The 22,549-nt window shown below is 46.7% G+C and overlaps 2 protein-coding genes across 4 annotated transcripts; both read left to right on the top strand.

Moving 5' to 3' along the window:
* Window positions 1–857: 857 nt before the first annotated feature.
* akap17a (A kinase (PRKA) anchor protein 17A) lies at window positions 858–6,487 on the top strand. 3 transcript variants are annotated; one of them, XM_042082549.1, is made up of 5 exons: window positions 858–1,040; window positions 1,639–2,403; window positions 3,250–3,398; window positions 3,514–3,754; window positions 4,427–6,487. In XM_042082549.1, the coding sequence occupies exons 2-5, from the start codon at window positions 1,648–1,650 to the stop codon at window positions 5,339–5,341; spliced, it is 2,061 nt and encodes a 686-aa protein (XP_041938483.1). In that variant the 5' UTR covers window positions 858–1,040; window positions 1,639–1,647; the 3' UTR covers window positions 5,342–6,487. The 3 variants fall into 3 exon arrangements, with proteins under 3 accessions (XP_041938483.1, XP_041938467.1, XP_041938474.1); XM_042082533.1 differs by having other exon boundaries at window positions 3,514–3,820; XM_042082540.1 differs by lacking the exon at window positions 858–1,040 and adding an exon at window positions 1,082–1,387 and having other exon boundaries at window positions 3,514–3,820.
* A 625-nt stretch (window positions 6,488–7,112) lies between these two features.
* On the top strand, window positions 7,113–21,089 carry asmt (acetylserotonin O-methyltransferase). Its single transcript, XM_042082559.1, has 8 exons — window positions 7,113–7,464; window positions 7,745–7,919; window positions 9,045–9,174; window positions 9,302–9,370; window positions 11,240–11,358; window positions 15,011–15,151; window positions 17,165–17,287; window positions 19,867–21,089. Exons 1-8 carry the CDS (start codon window positions 7,390–7,392, stop codon window positions 20,076–20,078), a joined length of 1,044 nt encoding a protein of 347 aa, XP_041938493.1. The 5' UTR covers window positions 7,113–7,389; the 3' UTR covers window positions 20,079–21,089.
* The last annotated feature ends 1,460 nt before the right edge of the window (window positions 21,090–22,549 follow it).

Below are 22,549 nucleotides of genomic sequence, written 5' to 3'. Positions count from 1 at the left end.
AAGTACCAAGGTAGGCTACTTGAAACTTTCAACTTGATCCACTCTTTCCAGTCTCAATGGTGTGGATAGTGGATGAGGAGTATCAAGCAGTCAGCCCCTATGGTAGGAATGTCGTGTGAAAAATCACTTCTTTTCAGTATCTATTTTTTGTTTGATTTTGTGTGGGCAAAAAGTGTCTCAACTGTACTCAGTCTACCCTACAGTTCCTTGGTCTTGGTGGTGTTAAGCTCCAGTGAGCTTCTCTTGAACCAAAGTGCCATTGTGTTGACATAATGCTTGTAAGTGGACCGGGAGTTTTCACCAGTGAAGTTGGCCACTAAGGCCATGTCATCCGCATACTTAAATAGCTTGAGTTCGTTGCTGCTGCAGGTGATCTCATTTGTATGGAGAATAGGACAGGTGACAACACACAGCCCTGAGGCACTCGGGTGTTTAAAATAGTGTTGGTGGGCTTAAACTTAGTGTTGGTTGGTTGAAAACAACACCACAGTAAAAGCTTTTTTTCCCCCATGCCACCACCTTCATAAATAGCTGACTTGAGCCATCTATTAGCCTTTGCCACAGAAAATGCTATTTTTCTGATGATCTTTCACTGTGCCTTTGAATTGCATATTTTATTTTAGGCCTATTTTAGTTCAGATAATTCGCATAGTTTAGATTAATCACAAGCATCACTGTCACCATTATGCTTTAACTATCATTGTGGTTAGGGTTCATAGAGCTTTTTTTGTTGTTGAAGGTTGAAAAAAAAGCACCTTTTATCAAGCTGGTGAAACTGACGAAATAGCCTACTCAATGCTTACCACACGAGGGCGATAAAGATAGCAAAAAAATGTTTACTTGCGAGTAGTTCCTGTGTGAACAAGGTCATTCCGGGCCCTACCCGGAAATGTTTGTTAGTAGTCAGTTTTCTCAAAATGAACCAGCAAATTTAGCTAGATTTTGTAGTCATGCCATATTCGATATACCTGTTACAGAGCCCGTGATTAACATCGTAATCATGCACACTGAAATTCAGCTTTGATAATTGTCAAGCAAAGGTTTGTATTTAATTGATAACGGATTTCTTCCTCCTAGGATCCCCACCGGCTTGCTCGCGAGGAAGGAAGCGTTTTGCTAAAATACGCTTGTAACATTAACGTTAGTTAGCAGGTTATCGACTAAAGTTTTTACTGTAATATGTGTTTGCTCTGCCTACTTGCGGACGGAATAATTGAGCCATACTAAATCCACGAAGTTAGCCTGATGATTAACGTTAGCTGCTAATATTATGGGCGAGCGGTCTAAAGCAACGTTCTTTTATGAAATAGCTAACTATGGTAGGCCGTTACGTTAGAATAGCTCACGTCTCGAGTTGCCACTGCGGTATGACAAAATTTAAGTTGGGATATGTTTACATATTTTACATCAACGTAGATCAACGAATGTAGAGCCAAATAACTTTAGCTGATCAGGTTGAAAAATGGCCATCCTTACTAAACATCTTTCATCCTTACTTAAACATTTATATTGCTTATCCTGTTAACGTTTCCTAATGTGTCGAGGGGACGTGGAAGTTGGGGCATGTAACGTTAACTTTTGAAGTTAGGCTAATGAAAAGAATAACAGAAACAATAACTTTGCTGTTATCTCTTGTAGCTGTCCAAGATGACCACCATTGTCCACGATACCACAGAGGCTGTTAAATTGTCCCAGGCACACAACCTTTACTTGAAGCCCATTGCGAAGATGACAATCAATGTTGGCCTCCCTCAACTTAAGCTGCCTGGCAAGTCTATCTCTAACTGGGAGGTGATGGAGCGACTGAAAGCCATGGTGCATCCCGATCAGTTTTCCTCCCTGCGCATCTCCAAGAGCACCATGGACTTCATTCGCTTTGAGGGAGAGGTGGAGAATAAGATTGTGGTCAAGTCTCTCCTTACCAAACTGGATGGCAAGAGTATTAAGCTGAGCGGCTTTACAGACATATTGAAAGTCCGTGCTGCAGAAAACAAGGTAGACTTCCCCACTCGCCATGACTGGGACTCTTTCTTCAGGGATGCCAAGGACATGAATGAGACTGTGCCAGGAGAACGGCCCGACACCATCCACCTGGAAGGGCTGCCTTGCAAGTGGTTTGCCCAGAAGGATGCCTCGCCAGACAAGCCCTCTGAATCCGTGCTCAAGGCGGTGTTTGAGGGATTTGGCAAGATTCGGAATGTTGACATCCCCATGCTGGACCCTTATAGGGAGGAGATGACCGACAAAAACTTCAACACATTCACTTTTGGCGGACACCTAAACTTTGAGGCCTACGTCCAGTTCCAGGAGTATATCGGTTTTGTGAAGGCCATGGACACACTACGAGGGATGAAGCTGATGTTCAAAGGAGAAGATGGAAAAGCTGTAGCTTGTAATGTCAAGGTCAGCCGCTTGCTAACGTTGATGTAGTTTGCAGAATAAAACCTAGGTGGCATATTTGCTTTGTTCAGGAAGAACGTGTCTCATTAGGAAGCCTCAGCAGAAGATTGGTTTGCATCTACCAGATTTTATAGGTTGTAAGTGATGAGAAGGCATTGGCGTTGTTTAAAATGACCATTTAAAGGTATCATAGTGTAGGCTTGACATGACCATAAGTCTCTTAACCAGGTGTAGGCTAGTTCATGGTGTCTGTGCATTTGACATTGAGCAGACTTACATTTTAATCTCTTTTGCAGTTCCTGAAGCGTATAATTTGAGAGAAGGGTGAGGAGCAAGCGGATTGTCTCGGTAGTTTCACTAATGAGATGGAGTCAATTCATTGAGAGGGATTGCATAATGCTGCCAGTGTTGGGGGCTTTTAATCAAATGAATGCCAAGGCTGAGCTATCAAATCAAGCCTGGTTCAAACTCTGGGGTTTTATTAGTAAACATGGTCATATCTCTACAGCCAAAATGAAGTGAGACCAGATGCATAACAGATTTGTGGGTACTACCAGGAGACTTATCGAAGAGCCATTTTTATAAAAGAAGCATAACATACAGTATAGGCCTAACATGTACAGTATTATGTGGGAGTTGGTCAATTATGAGGATGACATAAGAAGATAATTTTTTTGATTTGATGTCAATTTATTGTCTATCTGGATGTGTATTGTATGTATTGTCTCTTGTTGTCTCTTGGCTATGAGTACGAACCTCTCATCTGTGGAAGTCATTAGAGCTTGTTAGAACGACCATCTGCAGTTAAGTTGACCTTTGACAGATTGGATTCTTTCCTCTCTTGCCTAGGTGGCATTTGACACGACCAAGCACCTGAGTGAATCAGCAGTGAAGCGGAGACAGCAGGAGAGACTGAAGCTGCAGGAGCTGGAGAGGCAGAGAGAGGAGCAGAAGCGCCGGGAGAAGGAGGAGGAGGAGAGACGCAAAGAGGAGGAGAGGTGAGCTAGCCTAGCGCCCCTGCTCTCAGGTGCACAGCTCTCACCAGAGAATTGGCTTCATAGATACCCGTAGGAGCTAACGTGAACACCTCCTTCTCCTCCTCCTCCTCGGTAGGAAGCAGCGTGAGCAGGAGGAGGAGGAGAAGGAGCGGCGTAAGGTGGAGAAGCTGCGCCGGCGGGAGCAGAAGCTGCGTGAGCGCGAGGAGAAGCGCAACCAGAAGAAGATGAAGCGGCAGCAGGAGGAGGAGCAGCGCAAGCTGCAGCTGAAGATCGCCACGGAGGAGCGCAAGCTGCTGCTCGCCCAGCGCAACCTGGAGTCCATCCGGCTGGTGGCCGAGCTGCTGAGTCGGGTCAAGGTCAGAGCATGCCTGGCTATGCGCCCCGCACACCAGCTGACCACCAGCACCACGGCGTCTGAACATGTAGGACCTCTGCCCACAACACTCCACTCGCACAACACACCCACGTAGCGACAGCCTAGCGACAGCTTAGAGACATAGGCACAACAAGCCTAGAGGCAGAGGTGGAGACAGCTCTAATGCTGAATTTACCGCCCCTTTACAAATCTGTGGTCTTGTTATAGCAGATTATTTCAAACAATCCTTGTGTTACTTGCTTCAACACTGAGAAAATGCAGCCAATTTTTGTCCCGTTTTGTCTAAGGGGTTTGCCTGAGCCTAATACCTTTAGTGTGAACGAGGCCTTCTACTCTCTCTGTCTCTACCTCACCACCATTGCTCTTAGTTACTAGATGTGACTAGAACTGCAGTTCAGAGTGCTAAAGGAGCTTAAGTAGCATAAGTAGTATATGTATGCTAATCTTCAAATCTCATATCACCAACTCTAGGTTGAAGCCAGTCCCTTTCTGTTTGGCTTCACTGGGCTCAGGTGTCTTGTGTTGGGTGAGGCTGACGTGTGTGTGTGTGTGTGTGTGTGTGTGTGTGTGTGTGTGTGTGTGTGTGTGTCTGTGTGTGTGTCTGTGTGCGTGCGTGCGTGCGTGCGTGTGTGTGCGCGTGTGTCTCCCTCAGAGCTTGCGGCAGCAGCAGCTGGAGCAGGAGCGTGAGGAGCAGGCGCAGCAGCAGAAGGCGGAGGTGGCGCGACTGCAGCAGCTGGAGGAGCGTCGGCGGCAGCAGGAGGCCGAGCTGCGGCGCGTGGAGAGCGAGAAGGCCCGCGCCCTGGAGCTGCAGCGCAAGGAGAGGGAGCTCCGCGACCGGCTGCTGGGGAACCTGCTGAAGAAGAGCACGGCCACGACCAGGCAGCCCGACCAGGAGGAGGGGGAGGAGGAGGAGGAGGAGGAGGGGGGGCTGGGGCTGGAGCTCTTTGTGAGAGACCCAGTCTTGGGAGTCCAGCTGGAGTGCCAGACTTTCCAGGCGGGGGCTCAGGTGAACGGGGTCTGCCACGGGGCAGGCAGGCCGCTGGGGGAGGGACTGAGCCGGCAGAGGAAAGGAGAGCGGGGGGACCGGGCCGAGCAGGGGGACCGGCACGCAGAGCGGAGCAGAGGGCGAGGCGGAGACGGCGACCGCGACCGCGAGCGCACGCGCAACCTCCACAGCAGCAGGAGACGCAGTAGGAGCATGAGGAGGCGCAGCCTGGAGCGGAGCCGGGCCCCGAGGAGAGGCGGCGGCGGCGGCGGCAGCAGACGGAGCCCCGATGGCCGAGGTAGGGACGGGGACGGCAGCGGCGGCCGGAGGAGGCGCAGCAGGAGGAGAAGCGAGAGCCGGCACCGGCGCAGCCACAGCAGGAGTCGCGGCCGCCGGAGCAGGCGGAGCTGGAGCAGTAGTGGGCGGAGCAGCAGGAGCAGCAGCGGCGGCACGAGCAGGAGCCGCGGCACACGCCGCCGCCGGGGGAGGAGCCTCAGCAGAAGCTCCTCCTCCAGCCGCGAGAGGCGGGACCACAGACATCACAGTCGCAGTTCGGACAGAAACCACTCAAGACGTCGCTAAGCAAAAGTGCTGTCACTGATAGCATGTCAGAATAGGAAGAGTATATTAGCTTTGGTTGTGAGAACCGAAATAATGCTCAAAATAAAACTTGACTTTTGATTGTAATAGAAATGGTGGCATATTTGGTTAAATGTCCACTGTCTGTGCACTACTATGTTAGAAAACAATTCTGTTTTTAAGGCAGAGAGTTTAGCTGCTTATCAGGAGAGATCAGTCTCTTTCCCAAGTGCTGTGCTGGATTTTCTGGATGTCATCATAGTTTAGAGAAAATACCTCATCCTAAACGGTTTTCCATCAAGTGATGAAAGATCAGTTCTGTAGTACCTGTGCTAAATGATGCGTTACGGCCCTTTGAGTTTATATACTCATCTTGAGGACTTTTTAGGAGACATCAAGTTTTGGTTCATTTCAAATGACTGAATTTCATTGTACTCATGTGTTACACAGAAATAATTTGCCTATAGCCTTTAAGTAAGTGCTTAAACCATTTTGCCATTTGTCCATGTTTGAGAGAGAACTGAATCACTTTCCCTGAGGCCAGACTATTTGGACCTTAGTGAACACTGCCAGGGAAAATCTGGATTTGTGTGTGGTTTATGAAATAGACCTGTGGATTAATTTGACAACCCTGGTCCAGATTATTGGTAAATGCCAAAGATGTGGAAATGATCAACTTTTTAGAGAATAGAAATGAAATACACAAAAGAAAAAAGTGACACATTCAATATGTAGCTAGCGCTAGTTGCTAGATGTTTTATGTTTCAAGATATTTTACGTTTTATTTATTTTTTGTTTTATTTTTCATAGACAAACTGTTTTTTTATTGTCTAGCTGAACTGCATTGCCGTGCCTCCATGATGACTGGGGGAAGTTGAGTTTCCGTTCAAGACCGCCCAGTGTGTTCAGACGCAATAGAGTGAGATGTACTGTGACTGTGGACAGTTCGGCAGTGTCTAAACCAATAATAATTACCCACAGGGTTTGAGTTGAAGTTTGGGAATAAAAGGGAAGTAGTTTTGATTTGGACCGGGTCAGTTCCTTACCTTACCAATACTGTTGCATGTGCTGTCTGCGCCTCCATAACAGCCAGCATTCTAATCACCGTTGTCCCTTTTAATAATCCCCAAATAAATCTCCTTTAAATGACCAGATTTTGTTACGAGTCTTTTTGCAAGCACTGCAGATTAGACTTCTCAGTCTTCAAGATGTTAAGCATGACATTTTCTAACACCATCCGACTTAATGCATCTCTCTAACGCTCTAATCTGTAGCCAGATGTGGCTGTGGCATTTGCGTGTGAGTGTAATTTAGGTGCAGTGAGCACTGTGCAGAGGGATGGGACGCAGCACAGCTCCCTCTGAAACGCACCCACCACCTCTCAAACCCCCACGCAACACTTTGGCTCCTTTCCGTCTGTGTCTGCACCACTGCTGCGCTCTCCACCTTCAGAAGCTGCCAGACTTGTGTAGACTTGTCTCAAACACACTAACACTCTCATCATTGCCACTCACATTTAGACTCCACATAGTTGTACCCAGACATAATAGTTTAATATATGACACTGTGTGACAGTGAGCCGTGGGAATTCTGTCATTATAATGATGTGGAGGCTGAGTTTCTGTTTTGCCTGCTGATTAGATTAGATTGCACTGTGGGAGTTATTGTTCTCCATATTCACGGGTCTACATAACTAATAAATACTTCAGTATTGTCAGAACGATTCATCCCATTATGATTTTCTTAATGCTGAAAATAACTGTCATCCCTGCTGCATTGTGACCAATAATCTGCACCACTCCTTGTACTAACTAACTGCCTTGTTGTAGAGATTAGAGTGTAACCCCCGTAGTGGCCTCATGAGTCCTGAGATGGGAGTGAAACTCCCCTTGTCCAGACGGCCAGCGTCCACCGTGTAATCGGACTAATCTGCTTACAGGCCTGGCTGCTGACTACTCATTAAAAGTCCACTCTCTGAGACCTGTTCACAGCCACACACTGAGCAACCCCGACGTGTATTGTAAGGTGCCTGGGCGGAGAGCACTACAGACATGAGCACAGCACAGGAGGATGAGGCGTATCCCAGGAAAATACTGGACTACATGGAGGGCTTCTTGGTATCCAAAGTAAGATTCCTCTTCTCCTTGAATGATGTGTCTGCTAGTGATGTTGGAATTGATATTCAACATCTTTTTCTGTCCCGTATGGCTTTTGTCATGTGGCTGTCCTGCTAAACAGAATGACTCATCACGGCTGTGGAGGTCCAGCACAGTCCAGTGATTATTTTATTGTGTAGATCACGTTGCTGCATATACATTTTCATTACTATAAAACCTTGCAATGGCAGTAAGATGATGGGGGGACGTGTAGATGTGTGTATGAGTGCTGTGTGTATGCCCTGCACAGACTCTGTTTGCTGCGTGTGAGCTGGGAGTGTTTGACCACTTGGAGGCGTCAGAGCGCCCCCTGTCTGCAGCAGAGGTGGCCCAGACCCTGGGCACCAGCGAGGATGGAACACAGCGGCTGCTCTCGGCTTGTGCTGGCCTGGAGCTTTTGATTGTCCAGCAGTGCAATGACCAGGGTAATTAGATGCTCTCAGATATGGTGTTTTATTACTATTTTAACTTCAACCTTCAAAATGTTAACCTTTTACACAAGGTGTACACACAGCAGATACAGATAGATAGATAGATAGATAGATAGATAGATACTTTATTGATCCCCAAGGGGAAATTCAAGGTCTCAGTAGCATACAGATATCACACACAACATGCACTTACAGCAGAAAGAGTAATATAAGTATATACATATAACAAAACTCCACTGTACAATAGAGACAGTAGAGGATAAGAAAACTAAAAAAACTAAATACTAAATACATTATACTATATAAATTAAATTAAAAAAATCCACAGTGTGCTTAAGGATGATCAAGCATTAGACGCTTGCAGTGACAGGGCCGGGACTGGGCCTGTAATTCTCTGTGTGCATGGTAAGGTGCTCAAGAGAGTGAGTGTCATGGTGAAGGTGCAGAAAGTAGTGCAACAGTGCAAGAATAAGGTCTAGAGACCAGCATAAATAAATATGGACAAATAAGAGAGTAATGTATAATGTAGACAAGGTAATATAAAAACTATATCAGTGCAAGAATAGGTTGAGGTAATAGGGTTACAGCCATTCAGTATTCAGTATTGTAGCAGAAGCCGTTAGTCATGTGTGCTAATATAGCATTAAAAACAGTGTAGCAGTAAAACATTAGGCTGTGGACAGTAGTAAAACAGTAGTGGACCGTCAGTACTCAAATATGGAGAGGGTGGAGAGGCAGACAGACTATGAGGAGAAGTCTATCTCTCCTCTTCCCTTTAGTGAAGCATTGAACAGTTCAATGGCCCTGGGGATGACTTCCTCAGCCTGTCAGTTGTGCATGGCAGTGAGCGAAGTCTCCATGAGAGTCTTAGCATCTTTCGCATTTACAATTAGCATCTTTCACATTTACATTCTTCCTCAAAGTTCTTCAGTGAGGTCAAAACTAGTTTTGCTCATACAGTAGTAAATTCTGTGAAAGCAATCTTACTGTTGTCGGACACACTGGCTGTGTGGTTCTTTGTTCAGTTGTTCTGTGTTGTGGCATATGAGGCTGGATTAATGCAAGATTAAGATACATTTGTGAGGTTAGCATTTCCTGAACATAATTTTGTTTGTGAAGTTGTTTACAGCAACACTGGTTTATCCAGTAGATACCTGACGCGGACAGGCCCGCAGTCCCTCTACCACTCCATCCAGTACAACTCCAAGACCATCTACCTCTGCTGGCACTATCTGACTGACGCAGTGAGGTGTGCTCTGCTTCCTCAGTCTCACTCTATCTCAAAACTCTCCAAATTCCAGGTGTGATGTGTAGATGGGTGTCATCTACAGATAACAGTATTAATACCAGTTTTCTTTTTCACTCTTATTTGACAGGGAAGGACGTAACCAATACGAGAAGGCATTTGGTGTCAGCTCTAAAGACCTCTTTGAAGCGCTGTACAGGTGAGGACTCCCGTCTTTTCCGGCTTCAGAGGCAACTTTTAGTTGTGTGCCTGGAAACTGTGTGAGAAGGAGACATCATTAGCATTCCTGTGCCAGCACCTCCTCTCCCTCAGTAGCCTACACATGAGGCTGTCCCATCGACCCAGAATGACTTTCCCACCACCAGGCAGCACTCGGATGAGAGCGGAGCACAGCCTCATATCCCCAAGCACTAGCTCACCAGCACATGCTGATCCACAAGCTGCTCCACAATCACACAGATGCTCGGCACACCCACAGACCCCCCCTCAAAACAAAAAAATATAAAATAAAAATAATAATTTTCCTCTTTATAGAAAGGGATGGCAATACCCTTGGAAATCCAGAGTTCTCGCAAGAGCACAACTTGAATTGTCTCTGCAAGACACTCTGGCAATGAGTAATGATGCACGTTACTTTTGCCACTTGTATCGCAGGGAGCCAATCACATCGGTGTATCTGAAATAGGCGGGCCAAAGGCGAGCTAAACAGACGACAGTCGTAGTGTTATCCAATTGCGTCGAAGTCCGGAATCAGTCAGCAAACACTGGTCGTATAGTCTCATCCAATTGTGTGCAGTGAGATGTTCAAATGCACGCTTGGTGCTGCCCCTCATAATTGGGCCATTACATTATTCGTGGCCAGACCCTTAATCCTTCTAGATTACCTGGGTCTGGAATCTCCAGGACTGCAGGTCCATAACAGACAGGGACTTGACGCCTGAGAAGGCCATCAGGCTCTAATGGCTTTCTGATTGGTGTGGGTGGCCGGAGAAGTGACGGGTGGGGTTACTCCTTTCAACGGACGCGATTGCCACTTTGCACAGGGCCATCAAGGTCACCCCTGGCCTGCTCTCTGCCTCTCGCCCTGTCCCTGTGGCTCCGCTGAAAGATAAGATCAGAGAGATTAGCGGCCATTTGCTCAGATTCTCTTGTCCGTCCTCTATGGCTGTACAGACGCTGTTTCAAGGTATTTTTAGCAGACAAGATGGATCAAATTGGAGGAAATACAGATTCTTTTCCTCACTGGTGCTAAAAACGTCAGAAGGGCACATTAAAGTCAGAGTTGAGAGCAAAAACAATATATAACTGGGAAATTGGGTATTGATTTACAGACATGTTTGCGGATTGTCAACACTTTTATGTAATATAGCCAAGATATAAAGACCACCTGCTCTACTATAAGGATGAGGAGTTTGTTTAGTCTACCTGTCTCTCCAAACAGATTGACTTGTTGTGGGTGAGAGACAGAAGACACATAGAATTGCTGCAGCCTTATCTGAAAATATTACCTAGCTTTAGGGCAATGCAGTGCTGTCTGTTGCAGTATTTGTAAAGCGAGCGTCCTCCAAGGTTACTGCCAAGCTGTGACTAATGACTGGCTGTAGTGGGCTGGCTACCCCCAGGACGTCGCCGATATGAAAAGCTTGACATTTGGGTCCTTGAGTGTAGAGAGAAATTGGATCAGGCTCAGCAGGGCCAGAAGGCTGTGGAAGTGGAGGAGAGGAGAGGAGCGGAGAGCAGAGAGCAGAGCGGGCGTGCTCCCCAGTGCAGCCTTTCCGTTTAGCTCACGTGCTCCATTTGTTTTTCCCACAGAGCTGGCAGCGGCAGAGTGGGGTTGCTGGAGGCACGGCACCCTGAGGGGCAAAGCTGTCCCCCGGGAATCCATATTGTTTCAGGGCATGTAGACTGTTTGCGTGAATTAAAACTACAAACAGGAAAAAAATAAATTTATAAACAAGGAGCCAATAAAAAGGAACAATACAACATTGTTATGTCCCTTTGTCAAATGGACTGGGTGGGGTGTCTGTTTGGAAAGGAAAACTAGATGTTTTTGTCTCTTTTATGTCAGGTCGGATGAGGAGATGACGAAATTCATGCACCTGATGAACTCTGTATGGAACATATGCGGCAGAGATGTGGTCACGGCATTCGATCTCTCCCCTTTCAAGACCATCTATGACCTTGGAGGTATAGTCACTCCATATTGCCTTTATGATTGCTTCTCATTTATTGTGACCAGGTAAAAAAACACTGTCTAATGGCATTCCAGTGAGAGCGTTAGTGTGGTATCTGGAACACAGAGTGTCTCAGTGCCATGGCATGTGATTGAGAGTTGTGTCTGGGAGTGGCCGCTTTCTGAGGTGAGCACTATTGTTCTCCTTTCTGGCAGCAGACACTGAATCTACTCTTTCAGTGCAGTGTGACCTGAGTCACTTCTCTGGGGACTAAAGCTGGCTGAACCACTCTAGTTCTCAATATTAAGAATACACCTTCCTGTTGAAGAGCATATGCAGTAGAATACACCTTCCTGTTGAAGGGCATATGCAGTAGAATACACCTTCCTGTTGAAGAGCATATGCAGTAGAATACACCTTCCTGTTGAAGGGCATATGCAGTAGTATACACCTTCCTGTTGAAGAGCATATGCAGTAGAATACACCTTCCTGTTGAAGAGCATATGCAGTAGAATACACCTTCCTGTTGAAGAGCATATGCAGTAGAATACACCTTCCTGTTGAAGGGCATATGCAGTAGAATACACCTTCCTGTTGAAGGGCATATGCAGTAGTATACACCTTCCTGTTGAAGAGCATATGCAGTAGAATACACCTTCCTGTTGAAGAGCATATGCAGTAGAATACACCTTCCTGTTGAAGGGCATATGCAGTAGTATACACCTTCCTGTTGAAGGGCATATGCAGTAGTATACACCTTCCTGTTGAAGAGCATATGCAGTAGAATACACCTTCCTGTTGAAGAGCATATGCAGTAGAATACACCTTCCTGTTGAAGAGCATATGCAGTAGAATACACCTTCCTGTTGAAGAGCATATGCAGTAGAATACACCTTCCTGTTGAAGGGCATATGCAGTAGTATACACCTTCCTGTTGAAGGGCATATGCAGTAGAATACACCTTCCTGTTGAAGGGCATATGCAGTAGTATACACCTTCCTGTTGAAGGGCATATGCAGTAGTATACACCTTCCTGTTGAAGAGCATATGCACTACAAAGCTTTTCTTGGTCATTCTTTGGCTGGCACAATCAACTAATAGGCCTCCCTCTTTTGTACCCTAACAATAATAGAAGGGAAATATACAAGGATGTATTTCAGATGTACTTTGGCTTACACTAAAATAAGCCAGGATAGTGGATATTCACATCTAAAGCATTGGCTTTTCACCTTGTCTGAGAATAGAAAAGAAAGAGTCCAAGCGTGATGCTCAGAGACATTCCTGCACCTGTGTGTGTAGAGCGGAGTCTGTGTTCAGTGAGTTGAGTCAGCTCAGAGGTGCCGCTCGTTACTGTGTCTCCTTCCTGCCCACCTGTAGAGTCCCTGAACGTGTGTCTGTGTGCTGAGCTGTCTCCCTCTGCACCGTCAGTCCCACTCTGAGCAGGCAGACAGGTACGGGCCGGCAGACAGGTACGGGCCGGCTGTGCCACAGTGGTCGGTGGGGCCGTGGACGGCTTGTGTGGTGGTGTGACGCCGGTGGACGGCAGCCATCTGTTCCCCCTGCTGCCGGTCCCTCCTGCTCTCCCCAGCCTGCACTGAAATGCCACTGCCGGGGCTCCGCAATGGTGCAGTGCAGCACTCGTCCCGGAGCAGTCGAGCGTACACACACACGCACACACACACACACACACACACACACACACACACACACACACACACACACATGCACACGCACACACAAACACACACACACACACACACACACACACACACACAGTCCTGCCTTTTAACAGGGTAGCAGCATGGATCACGACCACAGTTTTCTCATTACTGCAAGGTTAGGACATCAGTCTTCATCAGGGAAATGAACAGCGGTTGCCTGCGGTGACAGAAAGCCTGACTTTGAGTGCGTTTACCGTTGAACACCACAAAACCGCCAGAGTAACCTTTACGCCATCACCCCCCTCAACTTGAATGCATTACCATAACAATAAAGGTCACCTTCATCTGAATCTTACCTTCACTCCTAACACTTGTCCATGGGGAGTCCAGGTGAAGATGCGGGAGAAATGGGGATGCAATTGGATGGCCCCTTGGTGTCATCTCATACAGTATTTATTTCAAAAAGAGATTGAAGTGTGTCTGTTGACTTCTAGCAGAGAGGCTACGTGACGAGCTCCGCCACAAGGGGGCGCTTTGTAGCCACTGTGGCTGGCGCTGGGATCTGAGCCTGACTTGAAGGCTGCAAGCGCCTGCTGTGCTTGGCCGCCCTACTGAGACAGCCGCCGGACTGGCCATGCTCGCCCTACAATGAATTATGAAATAAAATAAATAAAAAAGCCCAGCAGAACCTCAAAGAGCCAGAGCTTTCCCCATCCGCACGTCAGACGAACGAGGAAAAAGACCAAAGTGCATTATATTTCTCCTCACATAGTGGCCCTGCCTCAAATGAAGGAGTATATGAGTGACTGTAACTCTCCTTTTTGACTGCTAGAGCTGAAGATTTCCCTGAGGAGCTGTTGTTTAGGGCTGAAAGGCAGTTCCTGTCCGCCGACGCTGGGGCAGTTGAGGGACCGGAGACACATGCGCCTGGGCTCTAACGGCCGTCGTTTCTCCTCTGTCTTTTTTTGATCTGCGTCCGGCGTGGCTGATAAGCTGACACAGTGTAGCCCAGAAATCAGAGGGGATTGTAGTCCTGGTCAAGCACATCTCCATGCATGCTGATGTGTCAGAGCCCCTCTTAGTCCGAGCCTGCGCTCTCCTTTATTATTCAAGAGAACAAGGTCGCTGTCGCTTCTAATCACTTCTGTCTGTGTGCACACTATTGATTGGGAAGGTGCTTCGGTCTGGCCCAAGAGGCAGTGCTGAGGTTGAGCGCCGCAGCTCTCCGACTGGAGAGGTGGTGGGGGGATGGAGGGATTGGGAGATGGGGACGCTGGAAGCTGCCATTCCATCAGTGTCAACCTGTCGAGGGTCTCATGGTCTCATGGACAAGCTAATGACGGGGAGGGAGGAGGAAAGGCGATGATGATGATGATGATGATGGTCGCTCTGATGAAAACATTCTCTGTGCCTGGGCGTGAGCTCAGGGAGCCAGACGGCCTCTGTTGGTGTTGTCGCTGCTGATTGCTGAAGGAGGACCCCCCTCAGTCTCTGCTCAGGGGCCACCCTCAGGTAAAGTGTTCAGTTGGTGTGCAGCTGGGGGACTGATGGCACAAGTGCTGCCTCCTGTTGGACGATTTTATGTGTCTGTCTCTGCCTCTTACGGTCTCCCAGAGGGGAGTAAAGTCTGCTTTGAGGAGTCCAGGCAAAACACAAGGAAGATGGAGAACAACTATAGCATTTCAAAAGATCAAGTAAAGTTTGAGAACTAAGGGCAAAGTAGCAGTAGATAGAAGAGGAAGAAATAAGTTCAAGTTTGGTTCTGATGTCTGTGATTTTCCTTCTCCTTCAAATTAATCTTTGCTCTACAGTGCAATTCAGCACAAGCAACAAAACGAGCGCCCTTGGTGACTAGACGGCAGCTTAGTACAAGGCAACTCATCATGTCAGGGACCCAGCCTGTCATATTTCATGGGCTAAACTGGAGAGCAAAACTGGGGGGTCGGAAGCAATTGTCCTTGGGGTCATGACTTACACCTCATCGTTGCCTCTGCCATTTTGCAGGCTGCAGTGGTGCATTAGCCAAACAGTGCACTCTGGCGTACCCAGGATCCACCGTGACCATCTTTGACCTTCCTAAGGTGGTGCAGATGTCAAGGGAGCACTTTGTGTCAGCCGAGGACAAGAGGATTTCATTCCATGAAGGTATGTGTGTGTTGAGTCATCGGCAGCGTGGCGAAGGAGGGCCAGGAAATCAATAACGTGTGCTGGGGAGGGGGGAAGAGCTTTTCTGCCCAGAGCAGATTCGTCACAGAGCTCACACTGATGTCAGGCCACTGCAGACTATAGACATTTATACAGCCGCACACTTGTAGCACGCACAGGCACAGGCAGAGGAAAGCGCAGCAGAGAGAAGAGAGAGAGAGAGAGACAGAGAGACAGAGAGATGGATTTCTGCAGCAAAATTGTTGAGCCTTTTTGCCTCATAGCTGCGGCAGGCAGGCACAGAGCAGAGAGGTCTAGGTGCGTTCGCTGTGCAGGGACAGAGCTGAGAGGTCTAGGTGTGTTTGCTGTGCAGGCACAGAGCAGAGAGGTCTAGGTGTGTTCGCTGTGCAGGCACAGAGCAGAGAGGTCTAGGTGTGTTCGCTGTGCAGGCACAGAGCAGAGAGGTCTAGGTGTGTTCGAGAGCAGAGAGGTCTAGGTGTGTTTGCTGTGCAGGCACAGAGCAGAGAGGTCTAGGTGCGTTCGCTGTGCAGGCACAGAGCAGAGAGGTCTAGGTGCGTTCGCTGTGCAGGCACAGAGCAGAGAGGTCTAGGTGCGTTCGCTGTGCAGGCACAGAGCAGAGAGGTCTAGGTGCGTTCGCTGTGCAGGCACAGAGCAGAGAGGTCTAGGTGTGTTCGCTGTGCAGGCACAGAGCAGGGAGGTCTAGGTGTGTTCGCTGTGCAGGCACAGAGCAGAGAGGTCTAGGTGTGTTCGCTGCGCAGGCACAGAGCAGAGAGGTCTAGGTGTGTTCGCTGTGCAGGCACAGAGCACAGAGGTCTAGGTGCGTTCGAGAGCAGAGAGGTCTAGGTGCGTTCGCTGTGCAGGCACAGAGCAGAGAGGTCTAGGTGCGTTCGCTGTGCAGGCACAGAGCAGAGAGGTCTAGGTGTGTTCGAGAGCAGAGAGGTCTAGGTGCGTTCGCTGTGCAGGCACAGAGCACAGAGGTCTAGGTGTGTTCGAGAGCAGAGAGGTCTAGGTGCGTTCGCTGTGCAGGCACAGAGCAGAGAGGTCTAGGTGTGTTCGAGAGCAGAGAGGTCTAGGTGTGTTCGAGAGCAGAGAGGTCTAGGTGTGTTCGAGAGCAGAGAGGTCTAGGTGCGTTCGCTGTGCAGGCACAGAGCAGAGAGGTCTAGGTGTGTTCGCTGTGCAGGCACAGAGCACAGAGGTCTAGGTGTGTTCGCTGTGCAGGCACAGAGCACAGAGGTCTAGGTGTGTTCGCTGTGCCTCAACCCCCCTGTTGCTTTGCTCTGTTTTCCTTTTCCATTTCCGCTCCCATGTGGGGAATTCACATGCTGCCACTGCTCAACTTGTCACTTGTCACTCATGGTGCTTTAGAAAGCGTGAGCAATGAGAACAGAACACGCAGCCGCTCCACACAAAGCCAATGCAGCTACATTATACACACACACACACAGCCAAGGCACTCCAGGACACAAGTGAACTTTGCTGTGAGGTCACCTAGTGAGACATAATGGACGCCACAGTCAGTCTTTGTGGAATCTCGGGCTATTTTTCTGGACACGGAAGGTGAGTCTGGGCTTGCAGCATATGGGGTGCTTTGTTGTTGTTTGTCCTAATTTTACTGTTACTCTGATTATATCACTGATGCTAGCAGGAGTGACAGCTGGCTAGGACTAAAGATGAGTGTACGTCTGCAGCAGGCGGCATGATGAAGATGTGTCATGACGGAGAGGGCTATTTTCACAGTACGCTAATAGAGTTAGCACGACACCCTTATCTCGGCCAAAGAAGAAGAATGAATGTGACGCATTTGTTTGGACTGTGGTCAGGGCTATACTGCCCAATGCACAGCTGCTGTACCTTGCTGCACTTGCCTCTTCGCTCACCTCCCGAGCAGAGACGTGATGGGAATGTTATTGAACTTAAATACACCCTTAGAGCGGGAAAGCACTTGTCCCTGATTGACAGGGACAGACTCTGTCTGTGTGGTTGTTTTTGCAGGGGACTTTTTTAAGGACGCGCTGCCTGAAGCCGACCTCTACATCCTGGCCAGGATACTGCATGACTGGACAGATGAGCGCAGCTTGGAGCTACTGGCCAAAGTCTACCAGTCCTGCAGACCCGGTAATGCAACAAAACAATTACAGCACAGCACCGCGACAACATCAGGCAATGTCCCAACAACGCAATTCCAAACCATAACACCCGTCTATGACAAGATACTGAGCTCCATAAAAGTCTTGTCACAACAGCTTCATCATCAAAGAGAACCCGCTTGGCTACAATATCTTTAAAAGGAACTACACTATGGTACTGTGAAACATGAATTATTTACTGAGCTCTCCAATATAACCTAAATTTGGGTTTGAATGGTTAATGAATAATTTGGTAATAGTCCGACATAAATTGAGATGACCAGGGATTCAGAAAATTCTATGAATAACTTAGTTGTGCTTCAGCTACTGACGCAATTTGGATGAATAACATAAGTGCCACATTATACTACTGTATTAGACTACAGAATGTATGCAGCGAGGGGAGAGTATTTCTGTTTACTTGGATGTATAAGAACAGCAGAGGTTCTTCTGACATTTGCATTTTGTTATTAGCTGGCTGTTTTACAGGTGGAAGGCCCCAACACAACATTTGCATAACACAACACTAACAAGATGAATGCCCAGACCACACTGCATACAGTATACTCCCATACTAATGCTGAATGCACATAGAAATCCCCCTATTCAACAGTGAGTCTGAATGGTCAAGTCCGTATTGGAGTGTAACTGGTATCAAAATCAGCTCAGTTTTTGTAAGCCTTATCCTCTCTTTTTAAAGCATTTCTGGGAACAGATAATATTCTTAGCCTGCAAAGCAAGGGTGCAGATCTAAAAGCGAAGCCCCCGAAATCCCAACTGCTCCCGAGGCCTTGACATACTTATAGCCCGTATTCATTTGTTACATCTGCCCACTGCGCTGATAACTGGCAGCTGAGATTTTTCACTTCAGCATGAGACCCTGACCCGCAGCCTTAAAGACTGATGTCTGAAGGTGTCTGTCTAGCTTGGCACAAATGCCCTGTTGGTTTCTGCCTTAGACATGCAAATGTCAACAAAGTACCCTTCACAAACAAGCCTCCGAGCTGTTCCTCCCAAAGATAGAAGACAAAAAATGTTGCACCGGCTTCAGAAATCTCAGCAGTGCCCAGAAGCACATTACATAACTGAAAAACAGCAGTCGTACAAACTATGATATTGTTTTAACCTTGCACTGAGCTGTCCTGACCAAAACAAACAGCATGCCAATTAGAGAGAGAATTTCTTCATGACAAAATAGACACACTGCCATTTGTAACTTTTTCATTAGGAAATGCAGGTATTGTCTGCTCATGCACTGAGCTCAAATAGGAGAACCAAATGGCCTGAATTCCCCCCCATATTTGACAACATTGACATGTCTATAGCCTGTATGTTAAATACAGGTAGCTTACAAATGTACATGTACTGGTGTTCTACATCTCCTTGGCATTGACACGCACACACACACACATACACACACAGAACTTGCGGACACATACACACAGCCCAAGCCATAGACTGGTGGTGTACATATTGGTGAAGAGCCATAATGGTACACTGATTTGAAGAAATTGGCCCATTCTTTAAAAAATCGATTTAATTTGTATGTAATGTAAATATATGTACATTTTTGTTGAAAACCTATTTAAATCTTGGTGCATGCAATGTGTAATAATCAGTTGTTCCTGGTCAAACATATCAAAGAATATTTCATAAATACCAGTGTTCATTATAAAGTATAAATGTGTTTTTCATATACGGAGTGTTCATCTTTAGATTTATGGCTTGTGCTGTGAAAGATGCTTCACGGTTCTGTAACAAACTGATTCACGATCCAGAACTAATAACCATATCCAGTATCTATCTCTGCCAGCGATAAGGAACCTTCACTAATGGAAACAATATTGCGGAATCACCCTTGTGGCAACCTCTGTGCTGTTGCTGTGTCTGGTGCAGGAGAATCCTTGGGCTGAGAGGGGAGTGGGGGGAGCCGCTCTGCTCGTGGTCGTGAACAGGCTGATCTGAGTTCAGCCAGGCTTCCCCCATCTCCTGCTGAATTTGGTGGGGATGGAGATGGTGGTGGTACCGTGCCAGGTGTTCTGAGCATGCCCAGTGCAGAGCGGCAGGCAGGTCCCTCCTGGGAGGCGTCCGACTCACTCATCTCTGTGATTGAGTCCTGGTGCTGCAGCTGGGCCCACAGATGCTTCCTCTCCTCTCTCCCTCTCTCTCTCTCTTTCTCCCTCCCTCTCTCTCTCTCTCTCTCTCTCACTCTCTTTCTCTGATTTCCCACAGACAGGCATTTCTCAGATTGTCATCCTTTCCATTTCTCCCCTTGATATGTGAACACACAATCACCAAGCCATCACATCCAGTAACAATCCACGGAAAACCTCAAGTGCTCGGTGCTTCTGCCATTCCACTCTCCCATGGGACATGAGCCATGGGTCGTGCTGACAGCTGCTGGCCCTGCTCTCATGCTTTTCTGTGTGTGTGTGTGTGTGTGTGTGTGTGTGCGTGTGTATGCGTGCGTGTGTGTGTGTGTGTGTGTGCGTGTGTATGCGTGCATGTGTGTGTGTGTGTGCGTGTGTGTGTGTATGCGTGCATGTGTGTGTGTGTGTGTATGTATAGGTGGAGGTGTGCTGCTGGTGGAGGCTCTGCTGCATGAGGACGGTAGTGGGCCGCTGACGGCGCAGCTCTACTCCCTCAACATGCTGGTACAGACGGAGGGCCGAGAGCGCCGCGCCTCTGAGTACGCCCGCCTCCTCACCGCCACCGGCTTCACCAGCGTCCAGGTGCAGCGCACGGGCAAGATCTACGACGTCATATTAGCCAGGAAATAGGGAGGTGGGCACCCAGCCTCCACCTCCCCTCTACACACACACACACACACACACTGTTCTCCACACACTTCCTCTCCCCTTTCCACTTCATTCACTAGCAACCTCTCTCCGAACTCTGTGATCCATAATTCATGAGTTATATTGAATCTTCAAATCTTTCCATTTGATAAGTTCAAGTTACAATTAGTCATCTTCATCTAAACATAAAAGGCATCATTTTTACATAATCTGTAGTGTCTCCAAGGTCACCCTGAGAAAGATAATTGACCAGATCATTTGGTTTCACAGTTTTTCATCATGTATTATCAACAAGGAAAGAAATGTATGTAGAAATGTGGATGTTAACAGACATTATATTATCTGGGAATTCCTTTGTAGGAGATTCAGTTTCAAATTCCCAAAATTAATGTGCAGGACAAAAGAAGGAGAGACAGCAAAGCAGCGTTGTCAGCATAAGACAAGATAGCTGATTGGCTCCCATCCTCCCTGCCCCACTGTCACAGTAGCTCTGGTGCACTGCAAACCTTTCCATTTGGAGCCACTGCAAGTCTTTGGGGAGAACCCTAATAAAGCAACAGACAAGATGTTTGAATCATTTCTATGCTAATGATCTGGATTCCCATTAATTTGCACTTGCTTAAGTCTCTGTTCATTTCTGTTATCTTATGGCTGAAACCTCACTAGTCAACTGAATGTTGAACTCTGCTGTAAATTAGTTTTTGTAATATCAAATGCATTAAAGACACATAGAGGCCAAGTCTCTGTTAAATATTCCATATCCTTTTTTGGTGTATTGTAAGCATGTATTTAGAGACAAAATACAAGAACAGTGCTTAAAACAAATAGATACGTAGTATTAAACGATAGTGTTTCCATAAGGTTGTCTATGTCTTTTGACAATTTGTCATGTGTAGTGTTATTGCATTGTATGAAATCTATTGTTATATTTGAGCACTATACACAAAAATGACTTGGATTTCTTTTTGCAAATAAATATTTTCTATTATGTCAGATAGCTTGTCCTCTTTGGTGAAATAAAAGGGAGGATTCAAGGCTAGTTATGCTTTCATTATGCTTCTTTTTTCATTCAACCTTGCCGGCAGCAAGAGAGAGAAGACTAACAAGCTTTATTTTTGTATTAATGTGGATTAAAAAGACATCCTGTTGCGGTGTGAGTGCCAGGCTGATGTGTGTGGTGTGTGGCTGTGAGTGTTTCAAGGTCTTGCTTCAGGGCCAGTATCCACAGTTCAGTACACTCAACTTCCCTTCCCTGAATACATTTCAGATTGGACATTGCACAGTGAAAGCCTGTTTTGACAACAGAAACATCTCTCTGCACCGATACCTCACCTCTCTTTCGGTATGAGGCCAGCTTGATCATGTCACATGGCATCCTTCTGTTTTAGCAGATGCATAATGCATAATGTTAAACACATACAACACTGAATGTTGAAACGGGCAAAATGTGACGACCTAACAAGATGCTTCATTTCAAAGTTTTAGACAATCACATTTACTGGCAAGAAAGCCTACACAGTCAAAAAGCAACACATTGATTTCTACAACATTGACTGTTGTTTGGGGAGCTCATTAAAATGCAATGAAGTGACAATGTGCAGACTTTTATGTTTTTCATAACATCAGCTGTAAAATCTATGGGCTATATATAGCTATACACACAATCAGATTTAAACAATGTTCTAGTTTATAGAAATATATGTTTGCAATTAAAATAGCTTATATATAGAGAGAGATTTGTAATTGTGAGATGGTCATTAATGAAAATAATATGACTCATGCCAGACTTAACATGCTGCAGAATCAAATCAGATCCACATGAAAGAACTCCATGAATGTGACACTGCTTTCAGCAACTTATTTGTTATGCACAAACTCATATTTCTTTCTTAGGGGTGCCTTCAGCAAACTGTCACATCAAAAGAACCCCAACACAGCTTGGTGAGGAGGGAGGGGAATCCTGAGGAGTGCAGGTTGATTTGGGGAATATTGATGACTCAGATATACTAGTACACTTCAAATCAGATGCACTATTTTTGGCAGGCCTTCATGCCCAATGATAGATTACAATGACTTTTGCATTCGCATAACAATAGTTTCCATTCAGTAAAAGGTCGTGTAAAATGACATTATGATGTACAATATTTAGAATATTACACAGATGTACTAATAGATTAAAGGAAAATTCCGGGTTTTAGCACTTTCAGGCCCTTTTCTGGTTTGGTTTGGATGAACTAGAGTGGTGGACACCGACATTTTGACGATTGGTCCTGTCTTGACTTTTCTGACTCGTTTTGAATCGCCTTTGACTGCTCGGGGTGGCTGTAGGCTACTCAAACATGTCCTAAAACCCTTAACGTTCGTTTTCAAAACTGTGCAACTCACTCACCGAGTGGTTAGTGGAGTTCGTTTACTATTAAAAGCAAATATATCAGCGCAATGTATGATTTCCA

Source organism: Alosa sapidissima, chromosome 2, assembly GCF_018492685.1.
Source record: "Alosa sapidissima isolate fAloSap1 chromosome 2, fAloSap1.pri, whole genome shotgun sequence".
Lineage (NCBI taxonomy): Eukaryota > Metazoa > Chordata > Actinopteri > Clupeiformes > Clupeidae > Alosa > Alosa sapidissima.
This window is presented reverse-complemented; position numbering and strand designations above follow the sequence as displayed.

Excerpts from the sequence above, each read along its gene's own strand:
- akap17a (XM_042082533.1), top strand. The coding sequence starts at position 1,648 with ATGACCACCATTGTCCACGATACCACAGAGGCTGTTAAATTGTCCCAG. Across the intron at positions 3,399-3,513 it reads AGACGCAAAGAGGAGGAGAG|GAAGCAGCGTGAGCAGGAGG; the intron begins GTGAGCTAGCCT and ends CCTCCTCGGTAG. Across the intron at positions 3,821-4,426 it reads GCACCACGGCGTCTGAACAT|AGCTTGCGGCAGCAGCAGCT; the intron begins GTAGGACCTCTG and ends TGTCTCCCTCAG.
- asmt (XM_042082559.1), top strand. The coding sequence starts at position 7,390 with ATGAGCACAGCACAGGAGGATGAGGCGTATCCCAGGAAAATACTGGAC. Across the intron at positions 9,175-9,301 it reads TATCTGACTGACGCAGTGAG|GGAAGGACGTAACCAATACG; the intron begins GTGTGCTCTGCT and ends CTTATTTGACAG. Across the intron at positions 9,371-11,239 it reads CTCTTTGAAGCGCTGTACAG|GTCGGATGAGGAGATGACGA; the intron begins GTGAGGACTCCC and ends CTTTTATGTCAG.